The following is a 21,795-nucleotide window of genomic DNA, read 5'->3' as shown; positions in this document are numbered from 1 at the left end:
AATAGCAGAATAACTGAGGCAGAAGAATGGATAAGTGACCTGGAAGACAGAAAGGTGGAATTCACTGCTGTAGAACAGAATAAAGAAAAAAGAACGAAAAGAAAAGAAGACAGCCTAAGAGACCTCTGGGACAACATTAAATGCAACAACATTTGCATTATAGGGGTCCCAGAAGAAGAAGAGAGAGAGAAAGTACCCGAGAAAATATTTGAAGAACTTATAGTCAAAAATTTCCCTAACATGGGAAAGGAAATAGCCACCCAAGTCTAGGAAGTGCAGCGAGTCTCATACAGGATAAACCCAAGGAGAAACATGCCGAGACACATAGTAATCAAACTGGCAAAAATTAAAGACAAAGAAAAATTATTGAAAGCAGCAAGGGAAAAACAACAAATAACATTCAAGGGAACTCCCATAAGGTTAACAGCTGATTTCTCAGCAGAAACGCTACAAGCCAGAAGGGAGTGGCATGATATGCTTAAAGTGATGAAAGGAAAGAACGTACAACCAAGATTACTCTATCCAGCAAGGATCTCATTCAGATTCAATGGAGAAATCAAAAGCTTTACAGACAAGCGAAAGCTAAGAGAATTCAGCACCACCAAACCAGCTCTACAACAAATGATAAAGGAACTTCTCTAAGTGGAAAACACAACAGAAGAAAAGGACCTACAAAAACAAACCCCCGAAAATTAAGAAAATGGTCATAGGAACATACATATCGATAATTACCTTCAACATGAATGGATTAAATGCTCCAACCAAAAGACACAGGCTTGCTGAATGGATACAAAAACAAGACCCATATATATGCTGTCTACAGGAGACCCACTTCAGACCTAGGGACACATACAGACTGAAAGTGAGGAGATGGAAAAAGATATTCCATGCAAATGGAAATCAAAAGAAAGCTGGAGTAGCAATACTCATATCAGATAAAATAGACTTTAAAATAAAGAATGTTACAAGAGACAAGGAAGGACACTACATAATGACCAAGGGATTGATCCAAGAAGATATAACAATTATAAATATATATGCACCCAACATAGGAGCACCTCAATATATAACGCAACTGCTAACAGCTATAAAAGAGGAAATCGACAGTGACACAATAATAGTGGGGGACTTTAACACCTCACTTACACCAATGGACAGATCATCCAAACAGAAAATTAATAAGGAAACACAAGCTTTAAATGACACAATAGACCAGGTAGATTTAATTGATATTTATAGGACATTACATCCAAAAACAGCAGATTACACTTTCTTCTCAAGTGCACACAGAACATTCTCCAGGATAGATCACATCTCGGGTCACAAATCAAGCCTCAGTAAATTTAAGAAAATTGAAATCATATCAAGTATCTTTTCTGACCACAACACTATGAAATTAAAAATGAATTACAGGGAAAAAAACCATAAAAAACACAACACATGGAGGCTAAACAATATGTTACTAAATAACCAAGAGATCACTGAAGAAATCAAAAAATACCTAGAAACAAATGACAATGAAAACACGATGACCGAAAACCTATGGGATGCAGCAAAAGCAGTTCTAAGAGGGAAGTTTATAGCAATACAAGCCTACCTCAAGAGACAAGAAAAATCTCAAATAAACAATCTAACTTTACACCTAAAGGAACTAGAGAAACAAGAACAAACAAAACCCAAAGTTAGCAGAAGGGAAGAAGTCATAAAGATCAGAGGAGAAATAAATGAAATAGAAACAAAGAAAACAATAGTAAAGATCAATACAACTAAAAGCAGGTTCTTTGAGAGGATAAACAAAATTGATAACCCATTAGCCAGACTTATCAAGAGGGAGAGGACTCAAATCCATAAAATTAGAGATGAAAAAGGAGAAGTTAAAACAGACACCACAGAAATACAAAGCATCTTAAGAGACTACTACAAGCAACTCTATGCCAATAAAATGGACAACCTGGAAGAAATGGACAAATTTTTAGAAAGGTACAACCTTCCAAGACTGAAACAGGAAGAAATAGAAAATATGAACAGACCAATCAAAAGTAATGAAATTGAAACTGTGATTAAAAATCTTCCAACAAACAAAAGTCCAAGACCAGATGGCTTTACAGCTGAATTCTATCAAACATTTAGAGAAGAGCTAACACGCATCCTCCTCAAACTCTTCCAAAAAATTGCAGAGGAAGGAACACTCCCGAACTCATTCTATGAGGCCACCATCACCCTGATACCAAAACCAGACAAAGATACTCCAAAAAAGTAAATTACAGACCAATATCACTGATGAATATAGATGCAAAAATCCTCAACCAAATACTAGCAAACAGAATCCAACAACACATTAAAAGGATCATACACCATGATCAAGTGGGATTTATCCCAGGGATGCAAGGATTCTTCAATATACGCAAATCAATCAATGTGATACACCATATTAACAAATTGAAGAATAAAAACCATATTAAAAAAAAAAGAAAAGACCACCTTGAAAAGTAGAGATGCAGCTTTCATTTTGTTTATTTCCTATTAGAAACATCAAGAACTTAAAGAGCTGTCTCATATGACCATCCATTCCTACCATCTTCACAGGTTTTCCCATGAACCCATGAGGGGCACTCACACTGCCAGCTCAGAGGATCACACGTGCCTCCGTTCTGACAATCACAGATGCCGTCATACTCTTTCCCACTGGTCTCTGGGGAACGAGCTATGAAGAAAATGGAGAAGGTGGATATACAGTGTAATATACTCATTGTGATACAAATGGTTAGAGAATAAAAGCTTGTCTTTCTATTAGAATGTATTCTCAGTAATTAAAATCTCTGTAACTTGCAGACTCAGGAAGAGTCTCTGGCCTGTTCCTAGTTTGGATGGCATCATCATTGCTGGGGGAATTACTGATACAGCTAGTTAAAATGCTGACTGAAGAACTGCTAACAAGTTTTACATGCAAAATTTACCTTGTTCCTTAAACTCTAGCCTTCACATTTTCAGAACTACTTAAACATTTTTGCTCTATATATGTTACTAACCTTAGTGAGAAACAAACTGCATCTTCTATTTTGGAAAATGGGAAGAAAATGTAGGAAAAAAAGCCATGGATTTTTAACTGGAAATGAAGGCAACTAAGACTGTCTTGAGGGTTCCAAGGTATTCTGCACAAAGATTGACAAAGTCAAGAAAAGAACTGTTTTCTTTGGTTTGTTGTTTTGGGGGGAAGTGCTTAGTATTCCATTAAAAATAAATAAAGTGGGGGAAATGTCTATGACTTTAAGCTTAACTTGAGTAAATAGAGCTGTTGAGATAAGGTTAGTAACCATTTAAATTGACATTTTATCATAATTGGCTAAATATTGTAAAACTACATTTATATCACCTCTGCCATCTACCCACCCACACCTTTCCAGATGCTGCTAATATGGAAACTTGGCTTCTTTTCTTTGCTTTCAAGCTCGAGGTTACCATGAAAAGGAAAGACAAAAACAAAAGGAGTAAGAGAGAAAGAAACCGGCAACAAATACTGGTTGAGACCTGCATTGTTAATTTACACGTAGTAAGTCTTCGAATTCTTACAGCAACTATAGATGGCACATTTTAAAAAATATATAAATATATATTTTAAAATATATAAAATATATATATAAAAATATACCTGGAAAATGAAGCTAGGCAAGTTTAAATAGCTTGCACAGTATCTGGGTTATAGCAAGGCATCAGTATTGGCATACCAACACTATCATCTGGTAGTCCCCCACTAAAAGAATATGATATCACGGTGCACAGGGATTTGCTAAATACTTCATTAACATCAAACAGAGCAATTATCCTGGAGAAGAAAAGTTTAAAACAAACATGCGCTAAAACATAGCTGGATGATTTGGAAGAAGTCATGAATCTTCCCTTCCATATAATATATAGTCCATTCATTTATCATATGAAAATACTCCTATCTTCTCTTTCCACTGGATAGAGTCTCACAATAACAAATGAGACAGTCAATATGAAATCTCTTCAAAAGAAATGGAGTTCTAAAATGTGCTGTTAAGATTAATATGTGGTAATTTTTTAATTGTTTCATTGTAACTACTTGGAGAAATTCCTAAAACATCCAAGTAGATGTTTTCGTTATAGACCAATAAGGACATTGGGCTAGAAGATCTACTCCGTGGGAAAACCAACTTTCCAGATCCTTGCAGATTTTTTTTTTAAAATGTCTCTTGCTGCATTTGAAGAGCTGGTACTCTTAGAAATACTAGTGATGAATGATTGGTCACTTCCATTTATTACAGTTTATAGGGATTTTTTTAAATAAATTTATTTATTTACTTATTTATTTTTGGCTGCTTTGGGTCTTTGATGCTGTGCGCACGCTTTCTCTAGTTGCAGCCAGCTGGGGCTACTGTTTGTTGCAGTGCGCGGGCTTCTCATTGCAGTGGCTTCTCTTGTTGCGGAGCACGGGCTCTAGGTGCGCGGGCTTCAGTAGTTGTGGTACCAGGCCTGAGTAGTTGTGGCGCACGGGCTTAGTTGCTCCGCGGCATGTGGGATCTTCCCGGACCAGGGCTCGAACCCATGTCCCCTGCATTGGCAGGCGGATTCTTAACCACTGCGCCACCAGGGAAGCCCCTATAGGGATTTTAAAGAAAGTGTTCTTGCTCTCCCTTTTTGTTAAAGAATTACTGAGCACTTTTTTTTTTTTCCAATTTGGATTGTTCTGCTTTAATTTTTGTAGAAGAAGAATGAAAGAAAGACAGGAAATGCAAAGAAGACATAAGCTTCTGTTTTCAGGGACAGACTGCCCTTTCCTGGACCATGTGAACACGTAGAGAATCTCAAGGTTTTCCAAAGCCAAAGAAGGGGTCATGTTATCTTCATTTTATCAGGAAGTTCATTTTCAACATTTCTATATTAATTTTGCGTCAGACGTTTTACTCTGATGCATTTGCAATAAATTTTTAGTTTCATCTCTCATGCTGACATGTTAGGGATCAAGGGTTTGGAAGATGCACATTTACCAAAAAATTTTATAATATAGGGAAAATATTTACTTCCTAATAGTCATGCAGTAAGATTATTTGATCCCGGTTTTATACAGTTGACTATGTCAAGCAGCAGGTCCATATAGCTGGAAGTCTCAATACAAAGTTTTATCCATTCATGCACAGGTCCCTCCAATTTGGAAAAATGTGAATAGGACCTGGCCAATAAGCTTCCAGACTAGTAAGGAAATGGAACAGAAGCATAGCTAACTCTAATTCAATGGAGAGAGGGAGAGAGAGAGAGAGAGAGAAAAGTAGAGAGAGAGGCTTTAAATCCACAGAAAATATAAATAGCTGTGATTGGACTGGGGCCATCAAATAAAGCTTCAGGCACTAAATGGCAATAGACAAAGATGTCAGTTTAGCAAAAGGCACAAAGCTGAAAAGTGCAAAGCATTAAGTAGTGAGTGGTTTAGCTTGCTGGAAATGATAAGCTGGTCAAAGAGTTGTGGATAAAAAGAGAAAAGGATTTATGAGGGCCTGATATTAGATGGTTGCCGGTAACTAGATTAGAAGCATAAAGCTTTATGTATCAGGAAATGGGACACTCCTGAAGCTTTCTGAGCAGCAGGGAGACATGATCAGAGGGATGCTTCAGGAAGAGCCTCCACACTCCAACTAGTAATTCTGGGGGAACCACTTCACTATGTTATAATTCAAGTTTTGCATCCATCTCATAATAGAAACAATATTTGTGCTTTTTCTTCCCCCATGCAGGGGCTTCAAAAGAAATTCTGCTCATATCATCTTCCAAGCCATTCACAAAGACCAAGAGAACTCTTTTATTAAAAAATTTATAAGGGAAATTTAAAAAGAGAAAAAGGAAATAAAAAGAGTCAATATATTCTGTTTTTATTACTTGTCAGTTTTAGTATCTGCAAATATACCTCCATTTAAAATATAAAGGAAAAAATTTATTAGAGGTATTATTTTTCAAATCATTGACATTTTCTCATGAGAGACATATAAAAAACTTACAAGTGTCATTGGCTGTACTTACATATTGTTTAAAAGAAAAAGAAAACACAAACAAAAAAGAGGCAGCGAACAGTCGAGCAGTTCCCTTAACTGCACTTCATAACGCAAATCCTTTCATTTTTATTTCTTCTTTGGGAGTAGCTTGCCAGGGCCTAATGATTTATTTAAATGGAGGGATTTTTATAGGCCTAGAATATTAGGATCCTTTATAAACTTTTACGTTCCATGGATGAACAAGAGACAGCACATCAAGTTTCCCAGGGAACACAAAATCTCCCATTTTAATCACATGTTCAGTTTGAAACCTCAGTGCTTCACAGACATTCTTTGTGCACAACAAATAAATTGGTTTCTCACCCATATCAATTGTTAACCTTGTTAAAACATTTTGGGGAGAACATATGTAAAGAGCTCATGACCAACAGTTTACCAGCAGTAAAGGAAAATTCATCACTCTCTTACCCATGCTCCAAGGAATCACTTACTTTCATTACAAAGAATGTCTCCCCAGCCAGCTGGGAAGGAGCATCTACTCTTTCCTTCCTGGCACCAGCCTCCATTCATGCAGTCCTCACAGCTCAACGTGCAATCGTGTCCGAAGGTATGAATCTAAACAGACCGGAATGCAATATCATCTTAGTGGACCCATACTGTCTACATCACTGAAAATAAAGATGAAACCCTTCATGTCCCAAAAAACAAATAAACATGATCCTTGAGCACATTTCCTAAAGAGTCCCAGTAAAAGACAATAGCAAAGAGATACCCTTTAAAATAGCGCTTGGAAGTAGTCCCTAAAGAATATTTAGGATATTGAAGAAAGTAAAAAATGAAAAGAAATTACCATTAATTTCTGAACACAAAAATAATCAATGGTCCTGGCACTTCAGTGTTTTTCCTTCCAGGCTGTTTTATGCAAAGTTTTTTTTTTTTTTCCCAAGTAAGCCTTTTTACTGAGATTTAATATACATGCAGAGAAGTGCACAGAACTCAAGTGTACACTTCATACTTTTTTCTCCCACAGTGTAAACAACCCCATGTAGATGCCTCCCAGATGAAGATATAGAATATTACCAGCACCCCAAAAACTGAAAGGTGACTTGATGATTCTTAATCATTAGCCTTACAAATTAAGCTCTATTCTGATTTATAGCACCATGGATTATTTCCCCTTATTTTTGAACTTTATATAAATGGAATTGTAAAGTATGTACTCTTTGGTATCAAGCTTCCTTCATTCTATATAATGTTTATGAGACTCACACATATTGTGTGTTCACTAGTTTATTTTTTATGGCTATATAGTATTCTATTGTATAAATGTACCATAATGTGTTTATCTGTTCCATTCTTGAGGGAAATTACCTTAATCTGAATAAGGATGGATAGACTTTATCTCAGTTGTTTTTTTAAGGCTCATTCCATTTTAAGATTTGCCCCTGTTTCTAGATGGGGTCTTTCAGATGTCCCAGTTGAAAGCCTGTCATGTTTAGCAAGGCTTCTCCACCTTGGCAGATCCTCAACTCCAACTTCTACCTCTCTAGCACCATGCATGATACTGCTGATAACTGTGCTTAGCTCCTTACTCTCTTTGCAGCTGTCGGTAGACTTCCTGGCTTCTCTGTCTGCATAGCCCATACATTAGCAAATGGCTCAAGGAGAAAAGGAGCACAGATTGTCCATCTCACTTGTCTGAGCTTCTCTTTTCTCTAGATCTTGGCCACTCAAGTTCTGACTGTCTTGGTAGTCCTGAACTATTTCTATTCTGACTTTGAGTAGCCAGAGTATCAGGAGTCTAATGCAGTAACATTAAAGCATTTCTATCATTATGCAGATGCATTTATTGATATTATTATCATTGACCATAGCGTATAAACAAATCTGCTATTTTACTGAATGTCTTCTAAAGAAATCATTAAGCTTTGATGCTCTTAAAATACAAGGAATAGAGGGAGAACAAAAAGAGCAGCTCTGTCTTACAAAGAAAAGAAAAAGAAGCAGCAGACTGGCTGCAAACTGTTACTTCTGAAAGAGGTTATGCTAATTTATTCTGATCAGAAGCGATTTGATGCTTGAGTTCCGTTGCATGGATATATAAGAAAAACTGCTCCCATTTGTAAAGATATTTTTTCTTGGTCCACTTGAGCATATTGAACCATTGGTTCTCTGCATTTTAAAATTTAGAAAGGGTCTAGATTTTAAGGCTATTTAAGGTAAATTTGAACTATACCAAAATGACTTCTAGTAGAGTTTAAACTGTTAGAACTAAAAGGTCCCAATCCTTCTCTCCATTACGCTAATTCAAAGCTATTTTTCAGCTCCATTTCACTGTATCACATTTTCAATAGCGCCCACCCCCCTGCACCCCTTGGTCCACACATACCTACATAGCAACCTTTTTTTGTGCTAAAGGGAAGAAAGACAAAAGATGATGAATTTCATAGGGAGCTTTGAATAAGTAATTTTGGTCCCATTTTTCTTGCTAATATCATGTTAAAACACTTGATGGCATTAAACATTGATAATGAAATTGTCTATGAAAGATTTATGTGAACTATCTAAAAATGGAGAAAAGAGGTGACTTTAATGAGATACATGCTTTTATGCACCAACTCTGTGCAAAGCAGTCAGTTCTCCTCGAATATCTTTCCCCTTTTCCAGCTCATCTTCTTCACCTTCGTGGGTGAGAGGCAGAGAGGGGGCCACATAATGAAGCAGTTGAGGTGGGCTCTTGAATAGAAGACGTGGAAACTTCACAATATCTAATTCCTCTTCTTCTTCCTTTAGCTCATCATCATCTAAAGCTCAGACCGCACAGGGAAAGACCTGGATTCCACATGCTGGTTAAAAGAAGGAAAAACTGAGCAAGGGTTGATGGGAAAAATGAGAGAGTCTGAACTAGACAGTCAAGGCAGGGGGCAGCTGAAAGGTAAAACTCTTTGAGAAAGCCATTTCAAACCGCCTATTGTAAATGAAGGTGAGAAGCAGCAAGCACAGAGTTGAAACTGCCGCAAGAGAACAAAAGGAAAAGAAAGATCTCAGTCTGTGAAGAGAGAAAGGGGAGGACAGGTTGAGTTAAAGAATATATGGTCTCCGTGCTCCCAAAGAACAAGACAAGGGTTGAAGTCGGTTAGAAGAGATTTGATAAAACTCTCCACAGCAACTTAGAGATGCAAGTTTTTCCATCACTTCCAATTCTGCAGCCTTCCTCACAAGTATACTCATAGTTTTCCACAGAGTTGATACGTAGTTGGTCACAGATGATACTGAGATCCAGGCATTCATCCACATCTGGGAAAATTTAAAGTGTTTGCTCTTAGGCGTTGAGAGATAAAATAGACCGTATGAACTCATGGGCATATCTGTCACCTTTATTAACCAATAACAATGTATTGCTATATAGAAAGCATAGCCCCAATTCTTCCTCAAATATATCCTGCCAATTACTTTTCCTTCACTCATTTCCAAGTTTACCATAGTTTACCTACATAGACAAGGTCTTTCTGAGAGCTTGTTCATGAGATTTGAGGAAGAATTTAAAACTTACATGGTCTTAGGCTGTGTACCATTTTGCAGAACGTTCATTCACTCTTGAATTATTCAATATCTATGGTGAAGCCTTTATTCCACGCATAATTTTGTGCACAGTTTGTGGAGAATTTTAGAGATGGATGAAGGCTAGGCCTTAATCTCATATGACTTACTGGTGTTATGTCCACATCTGAGCCCAGACTTTGATCAATGTGTTCAATATACTAAAAGTTCATTTATGAAGCTGAGTTTCCAGGTCTGGCCTCAGATTGTGGATACCTTTTCCATTTGGATGTGTGTACCCAAGTATGTATATTCACAATCATCTCTTGGCTCACTTTGCTTAAGAACAGATGGTACATGAAATTCAATTTTTTTTGGCCCTGTTAATTGGATGGGAGGTGTAAGTGGTAATATGCTCTACTGTGTTTAGAATATATAGATATCATAGTTGTATGTTCTTTGCTGTTATCTATACTGCAAGGCTGGGGAGCTTGGCACCTATATGAAGAAACACAACTATCATCCTCAACAGAATACAAGAATTTATTTCTTTAATCCAAGAAACACTATTTTCTCTGAGGCATTAAAGTCTTCTTATATAATCTGACTATTATTGAAATAGATAACAATCTTCGAACTTTGATTTCAAGAAGAAAAGTAAGGTTCAAAATAATGGTAATAATAATCACAAATGAAAATTTAAAAATTATATATTTAAGGTAAACTCGTTAAAGTAATTTACAGCGATGACTTACATGAGCCCTTCTTAATGGTATAAAAAAGTGAATTAACTCTACTCACTGAATTCAAACTCTCCTATCATATAAAAATACACCTATCAGCTAGAAGTCATCTAAAAGGTAAGTGAATCAATTTCAACAAATAAGTTAGAAAATTATAAAATGACTCACCTTAAAACTTGCATTATCTAGATTGATATCAGATATATAAAGGATTCTGATACAGATTTGGACTGTGGCTCGTGAACCGGCAATCCTTTTGCTATTGCCCTTAAAGTTAGAAGGACACTCAGTAATCACCTCTGACTCCAGTCAAGCTTGCCAAGAGCAATTCCTGTGGCAGTGTGCTATGGCTTGCTGGAATCTCTCACTTGCCTATATATATATTAAATTAGGTAAAAGGGATTATGGGCCGATGATTATTATTATAATAATAATAGCTACTTTTAGTTGAGTGATTTCTCGATGTCAATCACAGTAGCAGGCACTTTACATATATTACTTTTCTTAATTTCCCCAGTAATCCCATTATTGTCTTCACTTTACTGATGAGGATCTGAGGCTCAGAGCACCCAAGTTCGTATAATAGAACATGGTTAAGGCACAGAGAGATCCAAGTCTCTTTAGTGTCAAAGCCTTCCCTTTCCCACCCTAACCCTCTGCCTCAGATATTCCCCCTCCATTGATGGCCCCATCACATCAGGGATTTCACGTTAGAGCACAGGAATTCACCATCACATCCACAAGCAACAGAACTGATCCGAAAGCCTCCCTGACAACTGCATTCAGAGCCTCCTAAGTAGTTGATGCAGAGCTGGGCCCAGCAGGCTTCTCCACTCTCACATTCATCAAGGTCTAAAGGGGGAAAGGACATTTCTGTTACTTAAGGGCAGGAATTTAACTGACCTTTGAAGGTGCTGATAAGCCTCACTTCGAAATTAAAACTGATTTACTAACCATTTTCTATTTCTCAGGTTACTGAGTACAGATATTGAAGAGACTATAACACAAAACAAATGAGGCCGCATTTGGGTGTACGTTTCTGACATGCTTCTATGCCTGGTATTTATTTGAAAAGGCTGTTAAGTAATCTCCAAATGCATTTATAAGCACAGGGTAAGAGATCTCTGCTATTTTTCCAGTTTAAACAGCAATCTAACTGAACAAACAGAGAACTTGAAGAACGACAACAAAAAAACAGCTTGAGAAGAAGAGCCAAAAAATTCCACTTAATGGACATTTAATAGCTGCAAAGAGGAGGCAGTCTTAGGCCCCCATGTGTTTGTTCTTCTGGAACTTCAGATGAAAGAACGTTCCCAAGCAAAAAGAAGTCACGTGACTGGGAAGAGAAGTGGATAAAGGCAAGTTAGAGAGAGGGCAGACAATCATTTTAAATATTATGTGTTAAATTACAGAATATTTCAGGGCATTTGCTTGAACTTTTCGATGATGCTTTGACTGGGATGAGTTTTTATTATAATTGGTGACACTATTACCCTGGAGTGTCCTAGCAGATAAACAGCTTTCTAAATGATGATCTTTAAGTCTCCTTCAGCACTGTTATTCTAGGATTCTACAATCTGGCATGTGTCTTCCTTTATTTGCCCTGCAGAAAATAAAAATGCACCAGAAGATGTCAAATTGAAACCTTTCAGCCAAAGGCTAATCGATTTATCCTGAGTTTTGAGGGGATCATTTATAATATAATTGGCTAAAGGGTAGCAACAGACTCTTTACCCACTGCTTTCACCAGGCTAGACACCTGGGAATTGTGTGGTCAGGGTTTTTGACTATAGGTCCTTAGTTCAATTCTACCCCCTCTGTTGAATTGTTAAGTTGGGTGGCCTGTCAGTGCTGAGTTTACAAAATCCCATTGCTCCATAACTACATGAGCGGCCCCAGATATAAAAGGTCAGTGTCTCAATTAACCTTGGAAAGGGTACCAATGTAAGAAAATGCAGACAAGAGAAAGGAAGGAAAGAAAATGCAATCAATCAGCTAAGGTTAGGGGTCACCATAAAATATCCAAATGAAGGTCATTTGGACACAAAACATTCTTTCTCCTGCAAAATGTCACAAGCAGTGCTACTCACAAAACTCTAGATGATATTTTTTTCCTTTCTTATATTAAAACTTCATTTATCCTTTGTACTATATAGCATGAATATAGAGGACAAAAAAAAACTTTAAAAAATTCAGTTTAATTTTATCTAAAACATTATGTTTTTTGGATTTTCTTATTTCAAGATTTTTTTAAAAGTCTTCTCAGATATCACCAGAGCCTCTAAACATATACGTCTCATGATTCCCTGTTCTCAACCAGTAAGGAGCACAATTGCATCACATAACTGGAAAAATGAATTCCTCGATCTATCATTTTATGACCCATTTTGGATTCTTCTTCTATTATCATTCCTCTGGGGTTATTTCTGTCTCATGTATAGAACTCATCTGAAACCCCATTCTTCCTTTCTTAAAATGCCCTGTCCCTTCAACCCTTATATCACCTGTTTTCCTAAATGTCTTGATTCCTTTCCAGATCTTATTTGGTAATATCTTTGCTTGCTTATTTTTTATTTTTCTTCCTCTCTGATGATCATATTTTTCCTATTTACATTGGCCAATACACCAAATATTGCAGCATCGCAGAGAAATTCACCTGTACTTAAAAATTTAGCCCTAATCAAAGCTACAGCATTAATTGCAGTCAGGTGAAACAATTAAACATTTCAACTATGACTTCAGAAAAGCATCAAACGTAAACCTTGAAAAAACTTGACCTTCTGTATCTACCCCCCACACATGGTCACTGAATAAAGCTCCAAAGATTAGAATAAAATTTTTTTCTGATAACTACCAATTGTTAAATTTAGTGAACTTACTGCTGGTCAGACACTTGTATTTTGTATAGTTGTCTTTCAAATTGCGTTAAAACATCTCTAGGTTTTAGCCCTAATACATTTTTGCATTTGGGCAAGACTGACCATTTGCAGACTAGAACACATTTATTTGCAAAAGGAACGTTGTGTAAAAGGAAAGTTATGTAAAAGGAAAGTGGATCCTAAAATACACTAAAAAGAAAATTGTTTAATTTCCCTCATGCATGAATGTTTTACAAAGCATCCATGGCCTTAATCTGTTCTCAGGCAAATAAGCCGAGTATGTATATGCACACTCCAAACAAATCATTGCCTTTACTCTAGTGAATATTTGGTCTTTAGGAATGAGTGTTATTTATTGTTGGAAAATGAAATAAACTTGAGCCGTAAACAAAACAATGTTGTCATGTTGACTGCTGAAATGTCATAAATATGCAATTTTCTACATTTTGACCCTGGAAGATGCTATTTTTTCTGGCTGTAAATAAGAAATTTACTGAACTGTACTTTTCAAAGAATAAGGAAAGATATCAAACTATAAGTTGCAAACAAAAGGTTTAGCAAAATTCCAGTTTCCCTTACCCAACAGTCAATAAAAGAAGGTAGGAAGGAAAGAAGGAAGGGAGGGAGGGAGCGAGGAAGCAAAGAAGAAAGGAAGCCCTTTTTTTTTTTCCAGAGATACAACTGTTAGCAAGGTAGAAAATTATAAGCATAATTTTCATTACAAAAAAGAAGCAAGGCAATCAACTGGTTTCATTAAGTTAATCACCATAGACACTGAGAAAAATGCAGAAGGTGATGTTCGATCAAGAAATAACAAGTAATGACATTGTTTTGGTTAAATAATTTATGAAACCAGAATACTTTAAAATCCCTTGAAGTTCACTCTGTCACATTAGTGCCAAACTAAAAAATCTCAATGACTTAGGCTTTTGAAATTCACCTCTTCTCTTTTGGTACTTCAGTTTGCCTCAAATCATACTGTAGCATGAAATGGTCAAAGATTTTTTTTAGTACTCACATCATAATTTTTAAGAAAGGTGATATAAAGTATCACAAAAGAAAACAAGCAAATACGGTATCATAATTCTCGAATGATGGCATATTGTTTTAGGGGCTTGTAGGTGCTCTCAGACCCAGAGCACATAGTAATTTAGTTTGATGCTCACTCTTCCTATTTTTAGTAGATATTCCTTTTTCTCAGAAGTTCTAGATTAAACATTTCATTATGAAGCAAGGCTGGGGTGGAATTTATTCTTCTCATTGTCTCAAATGATATAAGTTCTGATAATATGTAGAAAAAGTTATCCATTAAAAATAGTTTTGAGCTGGGACTTCCAAAGAATAACATCTTTTAAAGTTTTCTTTTGGACCGTAGCTACCTGCCATGTCAAAGGTGACATCCAAATTATCACCAAGTTGAAAACCAAAGAACATGATTGCTTCTGCTTGTGGTGGAGAGAATTAGCGTGCATGGTGGCATTTTTGTTTGAATTACAAATTACATTAAATGGTTAGATAGGCCTTAGAATATTTTCCAGAAATAAAACTGTTAAGTCCATATATATTGCTAATAAGTTTTAAATCTCCTTTAACTTCAAAGTAAATATCTAAACACAATGATGTCTTCTGTCAATTAGTATTTCTTTTACATTTATCCAGTAGCCAAAGACACTGTTCACTTTACTTCTTGCAGTTTGAGAGATGTGGCTACATTAGAGCACTAAGTATTAGAGAAGAAAGGGCTAAATGAATCCAGGGCAACCTCTGAAGGAAGATGGCATTTACCATACATTACCTATGCATGTTTTCTCATCAGAATCAAGCCGGTGTCCATGGTTACAGGAGCAACAGGGCTCACCAACTGCATGTTCACAGTGACAGGAACAACCACCATTATTCTTTTCACAGCTATTGACAATTTCCAATTCAATCCCTTTCCAAAACAAGCAAAAGAGAATTATTAGCATAATAACAGAGAAATCTGAATATATGGCAACAATGGGTACACTCTCTCTGTTGGGAGATGACTAACTTTATTGGAAATCTGTCAACACTCTAAGCATATAAAAGTAAAAGTCTGAGGACTATTAAGCATTGTAAATATCTAGACCATATCAAAAAGCTTATAAACCTATAAATAATGTCAAACTGACAGAGTGTGGCAGAAAGGTAATGAGTCCACCAATGGTTATTAAACGTATCTTAAAGGACACTTACGTCTGGGAATTTTCAGTATTTTCAGAATGTAAAAAATATGTGTATTGAATCAATGATCAGAAAGCAAATACAGCTGACATATCTGTTCTCAAACTAATGGGATGTTAATATCTGCCCTTTTTTTAGGCTGTGAGTACATGAAAATACTGTTAAAAATGGCTTTGGAACAAAACTATGAACAAAAAACCAATGAATTAGCTGATTATATGTAACTGGTATCATGTTCATATGCTAATCAGCTTTGATGTATACAAAAGTCACTTACTACATAAACATTCTCTTACTTTGAGCACTAATTTGCTGATAATGGTACATGCCACTACTTTGGGGCACTTTGGGGGGCATCCAGCTCAGTACATAGATGTCAATTTTCCTGAGCACACAGGTATTATAATCAATCATTTTCTAAGTGAGAAAATGAAAAATAAAAGAATGCTTTGCATCATTGTTAAAAGTATGGAATTAGATACTCTGCTATTTTCACCATTGGCCTCTACTGTTCTTCATTTGTGTTGCTTGGACACACCTCTAAATGAGAGCGACTACATTGGTTCATTTCCTTCCATTCTTAACTCCTGAATCCTTTGAAAGAAGAAAGATGGGAAAGAACAGGACAAGGGCACTTAGGATTGTGGTATTCCTTGAGAGCCTGTATCACCATTCAAACTGCCAAGGTATCTGCTATGTTGCTGTATAGTTACATGTACAGAAATCATGCTCCCTGGTCCCAGCTTCCAGTCTACGCTAGGCAGCAGCCATGTGTCCAGGGCGCCCAGTGCACATCCCTGTCATTGTGCTCATTCCTCTGTACCTTCATCATCTTGTATTACCCAGCTCGTAACAGATGTTCAAAAATTGGTTTTGAGAGTAGAGAATGGACTTGAGGACACGGCGGGGGGGGGAAGGGTAAACTGGGATGAAGTGAGAGAGTGGCATGGACATATATACACTACCAAATGTAAAATAGATAGCTAGTGGGAAGCAGCCACATAGCACAGGGAGATCAGCTCAGTGCTTTGTGACCACCTAGAGGGATGGGATAGGGAGGGTGGGAGGGAGACCCGAGAAGGAGGGGATATGTGGATATATGCATATGTATAGCCGATTCACTTTGTTATACAGCAGAAACTAACACACCATTGTAAAGCAATTATACTCCAATAAAGATGTTAAAAAAAAGTGCTAAAATTAAAAAACAAATAGGTTTTGAATGATTGAATAAACAAAAAAAAGATTATGCTAATGAATTTATTGTTGAAAATAAGAATGCCTTTGGGTTTAGAAACAGCTAGTTTAGGACACAGCAAAATAAGAGAGCTAAAGGAAAGGCTGAAATAATTAAGGGAACTGATAGTTTTCACAGTATGTTAGCATATACTCTGTAGGGAGACATATTTCAAAGTTTGGCTCCTATTCTCATTTCCCTGTGATCAATGCAGCTGTAAGACTGCCGGAGGTACTTTACATATAAATGACATTACTGTAACCTCATAAAGAGCTAAACTATACGGGACTCAGACATGCGCATACTCATCTAGAACTGACCACTAGAAGTAAGCTGAGAGTCTGCGTTCTTGATACAGATAACACTGTTTAACTATCATACCTAAAAATATGCTTTAAAAAAACTTTAAAATCTGATCCCCGTGGTTTCTCATAGATAGCAAATAATCATTATTTACTCAATATATTAAATATGCATTAAATACATATGGAACTTAGGTTCACTATATACTGCTTGGTAGTTTGGGGACAGTTTTATTTAACCATGCTAGATCCAGAATTTTCTAATTTCTAATCACAAGATAGTGATAGTTCATTCATAGCACACTTTGAGGATTCGATGTTTGTGCTATACAGTATTTTGAGAGCCTCTGAGAAGAAATGATATAAATACAAAATATTGTTGTCCTAGGAAAAAGTTAAAACAATATTTGCCTAAAATATACTGTTACATGAAGAACACGTAATTCATTGTTTTTTTCTTTTTTTAAATTTATTTATTTATTTATTTTGGGCTGTGTTGGGTCTTCTTTGCTTTGCGCGGGCTTTCTCTAGTTGCAGAGAGCTGGGGCTGCTCTTTGTTGCAGTGCAAGGGCCTTCTCAATGCGGTGACTTCTCTTGTTGCGGAGCATGGGCTCCAGGCATGTGGGCTTCAGTAGTTGTGGCACGCGGGCTCACTAGTTCTGGCACACAGGCTCACTATTTGTGGCTCGTGGGCTCTAGAGTGCGGGCTTAGCAGTTGTGGCACACTGGCTCAGTTTCTCTGCAGCATGTGGGATCTTCCCGGACCAGGGCTCGAACCCATGTCCCCTGCATTGGCAGGCAGATTCCTAACCACTGAGCCACCAGGGAAGTTCCTCACTGCTAAATATTACCATGTTCTGAAAACATTTACCCCACCTACAAGTTTTAAAGCACTCAAAATACCAGTTTTCACCAAGAAAGTTTTGTATGTCAGTTAGTAAATATTGAGGTCTGGTGAGAGCTACACAAAGAACTTAGCCAAATATTCACATGAGGGAAATAAATGTAAAAATACACTTCTACCAAATGTATTCAACTCTAGGGCAAATTGCTTTCCCAAGTAACTTTCACAGAAAGCCTATACCTCATGACTCATTAGCAATAATGACCCCCTCTTTCATGATAACTGAGAACTCACCAGTCAGATTGCAAGGGATTTTATTTCAGGCATCTGTAAAATGTACTCACCTCCTAAACCTCTGGCCACATTAAAAAGCCAAGATATTAATAAGAAAGAAAAACCCATCCACATTTCTCTCTGCCTGAAAGGACTCCTCAGGGCATTGAGAGAAAGATTCACTTCGAAAGAAGTTATATCCTAATTAGTAGTTAATTCTTCTCTCCCATGTTATTTAGTTTGCTCTTTAAAAGACAAATATCACTGCAGCAAAACTGCCCTGTCTTTAAGCAGTAGAAATATACCAACAGACCTTAAGGCTACACCGGCAACCCAGGCATTAAAGAATTAGAGTTTTATGCACTGGAAGAGAATGAAAAACTTAGTGCACTTAAGAATGTCTCTTCATGAGAGAGCTTAGGTAAAAACATTACATAATTTATTCTGTTTATCATTAGCCTTATTATTCTTCCTTAATTAAAACTGATCAAGAGGGCTTCCCTGGTGGCGCAGTGGTTGAGAGTCCGCCTGCCGATGCAGGGGACACGGGTTCGTGCCCCGGTCTGGGAAGATCCCACATGCCGCGGAGCGGCTGGGCCCGTGAGCCATGGCCGCTGAGCCTGCGCGTCCGGAGCCTGTGCTCCGCAACGGGAGAGGCCACAACAGTGAGAGGCCGGCGTAATGCAAAAAAAAAAAAAAACTGATCAAGAGACATATGATGTATACAAACACATAACAAAGTTAAAAGGATAGTATATTTGGAGCCTAAAGACCCTAGTTCAAGTCCCAGTTCTGTCACTTACTCATTTGCATAACTGAATTTTTGACTTCCGCCCGGAATGGATGGTTTACTAAGACGTGGAGAACTGGAAAGGGCATCTTTGGAACTGAGATGGAAAATGAGACATGCTATTACAATCTAGAGCCGCCCCTTGTGCTGCTGGTTCCTTCACTCCTGCTAGTTCCTTTTCCCTGAGTTTTACACTGGAATTATTAGTGTTCAATAAATATTGCACAGCAGAGGTGGTGAAGGAAGACAGACTCTTCACAAAGGAGAGCCATGGGTCCAAGACAGCCCCGAGTCAGAAGACCTGAGACTTAGTCCTTGTGGTCTACACTGTGGATCATGATACCGACCATTTTCTGTTGACTCTGGGCCCCTGTTTTGTCAAATTAAAATGAGGGGGTTGGTCTTCGAAGCTCCCACACCCAGCCTACCCCAGGGGAAAACATTCTCAGGAGCTTCCACTTCGGCAAGACATTCAGTGTAGTTCTTTTGTTTGTTACTCTTGTTTAATACTTGTAAAACGCCACACATTTCCTGGGCTGCGATTATTGCCACTTACTTGAACACTGTTTTCCATCAGCTCCCAACTCAAAACCAGGGTGGCAGGCACAAGTGAAAGATTCCACTGTGTTCACACAGCGATGGCGGCAGGAAGCAAGCCCTTCAGCACACTTGTTTACATCTGCAGAAAGAGATACACAGGAGCTGTGTCTTCAGAGCTGGAATTAAGGTTTATTTGTAAACTATAAAAATGCACTAAAGCATCCCCTGCCTCTCAACCCCCAACATCAAACGTAACAGTAAAATACCACATAGGTTCCATATTTGCAAATAAACCAACTGCGAATGACATGAACTCTACTGTAGGTCTTATGTTCTCAAACACTTCTTTCTACCTATTAGAACTTACTAGTATCTATTAATTTGAAGAAAGAGAAGACAAACAAAAAAATAGACCTTTTCTATCCTCTAATAATATAGGCAGAAGTCATTGTAATTTGTCTTCATGAATATATATCAAATTCTTAACCAAAAATGGTATCTCTCTGATTTAAGACAGTACAAGTGGCCATACACAAGGCAGATTTGGAGTCTTCATATGTAGCAATCCATGGTGTATATTGTACATATGATTGTTACAGGGCAATGCCATTTAAACAATGGTGCCCTCTCTCTCTCCTGACACTGATGGCCAAGTCTATTCAGTATAACATCATTTTGTGGTCCACGTAGTTTCTGCAGGCCCCCCCTTTAAATGGATAGGTCTCACCATTACTTTCCCAAATAGAACCTCCTCCTTGCACGGTCCTGCATGCCACCCCCCACCAGGACTCTTAAGAGAAATACTCATTTTTCTAAGGTATTTATAAAACCCTACATAGGCAGTAACTTTGGGGACAGACTTTTTAGGAATAATGTACCAGATATTATTAAAATAAAAATTTGAAAAAGATATTATATAGATAAGTATGGATATATGTATATATCTATATACGTATACATTTGTCAATTTTCCACAAATTTTAATAAGATCCTATTCTGTGTCAGAAACTCAGCAAGGTAGGTGCTATGCAAACAGAGGACCAAAGCAGAAATGTTCTCTGTCAGAAAAGTATGTTAACATAATCCACAGAAAACTTTATCTTGGTTTTGGCTTAAAGAAAAAAAAAACTAACTTCACACTAATTTTTATGTCTAATTCTTTTTCAATTTCTTAAAGTGTTTATCAGTCCCATAAGTCAGGAAACATTTTGTATTTTCTTAATTAATGCAAATAAACTGTTTCTCATTTCATAGAAATGCTGTGATAAAAATGAAGGATTCTGTGATTTCTCAGAAGTTATTAAAACAAAGACAGTCCCACAGGAATGACTTCATTTATCAGTGCTGGTCACGAAGTAATTTATCACTTTCATCTTTGAATTGAAGTGTGTCTGTTTTGCTATTTCTAGGAAACAGAAATAAGTAACCTTGTAGTTATAGAGTTTCTTTCTTTTTGGTTTTAATTATTCCTAACTTCTGAGAGCACTCATTTGCACATAGTTGCTTTTCAAAGGTTATCCCCACCTTCTGTAGCCTATAATAAAAAACTCCCTGTGAGGTTATGGAAGGTTTTGAAATATTAATTCTGGAATTCACTTCAGAACGAAAAACAGAAAACAAAAAGAATTAATTCTGAAACTACACCAGATCATTTTTTGTAACTAAAAATTTCACTGAGTTTTTACACTTTCATAAAAATACCTTTCAGAATGATCAAATAAGAATATAAATGTTCTTTTTTAAGCATAAATGAAAACACCTTTCTCCTAGCTGTTCTGACTAATCAAAACTGAATTACCACAGAATTTCAAACAATTACCCAATTAATCTATCAGTTTCAACTTCCAACCTGCACAGGCCTTTTTGTATTCAGACAGCTGGTACCCTGGGTGACAGGCACTCCTGGCCACGCCATGCTGACTCTGACAGATGTGAGCACATCCATTTCCACCCATGCAGGGGTCCATCGCTAGAAGCAATTAAGCAGTGATAGTTTTCAATTCATTAACTTCAGAAAGATGTACAAAGCAGAAGTGTGGAGAAAGGTAAAAGAGAACTGGGACAGGAGGATTTCTTACATAAAGATGGTAAGGCCTCTGGAAAGTCTTTCCCACTTTCAGATGACGCTAATCCAACAAAATGTTTCCCATTTTGTGATCTGAGCTCCAAAATCTGAACAAATTCAAACATGGATCGAGGTCAAAGAACTGGCTAATTTTACTCTTCTCAAAAGTCCATCTGCTGCCCTCTTGTACCCAAAGTTAAATAGAATCAGCAGGAACTCCTCCACACACCTTTTCATTTTTTCTCCTTCTGTCCCCACCTTTTCTACTCCTTTGAGCAGCAATTATCCTCAGATAAACCTTTCACCTCCTCTAGATCTCCTCTGCCTTTGGATAAGCAACCACGGTGCCAAGAAAAGGCCAACTGGAGCAAC

General features: G+C 37.2%; 1 protein-coding gene across 1 annotated transcript in view; it reads right to left on the bottom strand.

Annotated features, from left to right (window-relative positions):
• The window catches only part of LOC309823115 (EGF-like and EMI domain-containing protein 1), a gene marked incomplete at both ends in the record, with an annotated part of 514,868 nt that overhangs the window by 5,613 nt on the left and 487,460 nt on the right, over positions 1 to 21,795 (bottom strand). The window contains 7 exon segments of the mRNA XM_082655287.1: positions 2,576 to 2,704; positions 6,497 to 6,620; positions 8,625 to 8,809; positions 11,018 to 11,140; positions 14,963 to 15,100; positions 19,375 to 19,497; positions 21,208 to 21,327. Of these exon segments, the coding sequence (XP_082511413.1) occupies positions 2,576 to 2,704; positions 6,497 to 6,620; positions 8,625 to 8,809; positions 11,018 to 11,140; positions 14,963 to 15,100; positions 19,375 to 19,497; positions 21,208 to 21,327 (942 nt within the window).

This window comes from Grampus griseus (genome assembly GCF_964374135.1).
Source record: "Grampus griseus genome assembly, chromosome: 5".
NCBI classification, from domain to species: Eukaryota; Metazoa; Chordata; class Mammalia; order Artiodactyla; family Delphinidae; genus Grampus; species Grampus griseus.
Note: the sequence above shows the minus strand (reverse complement) of the source record. Positions and strands in the feature narration are given on the sequence as shown.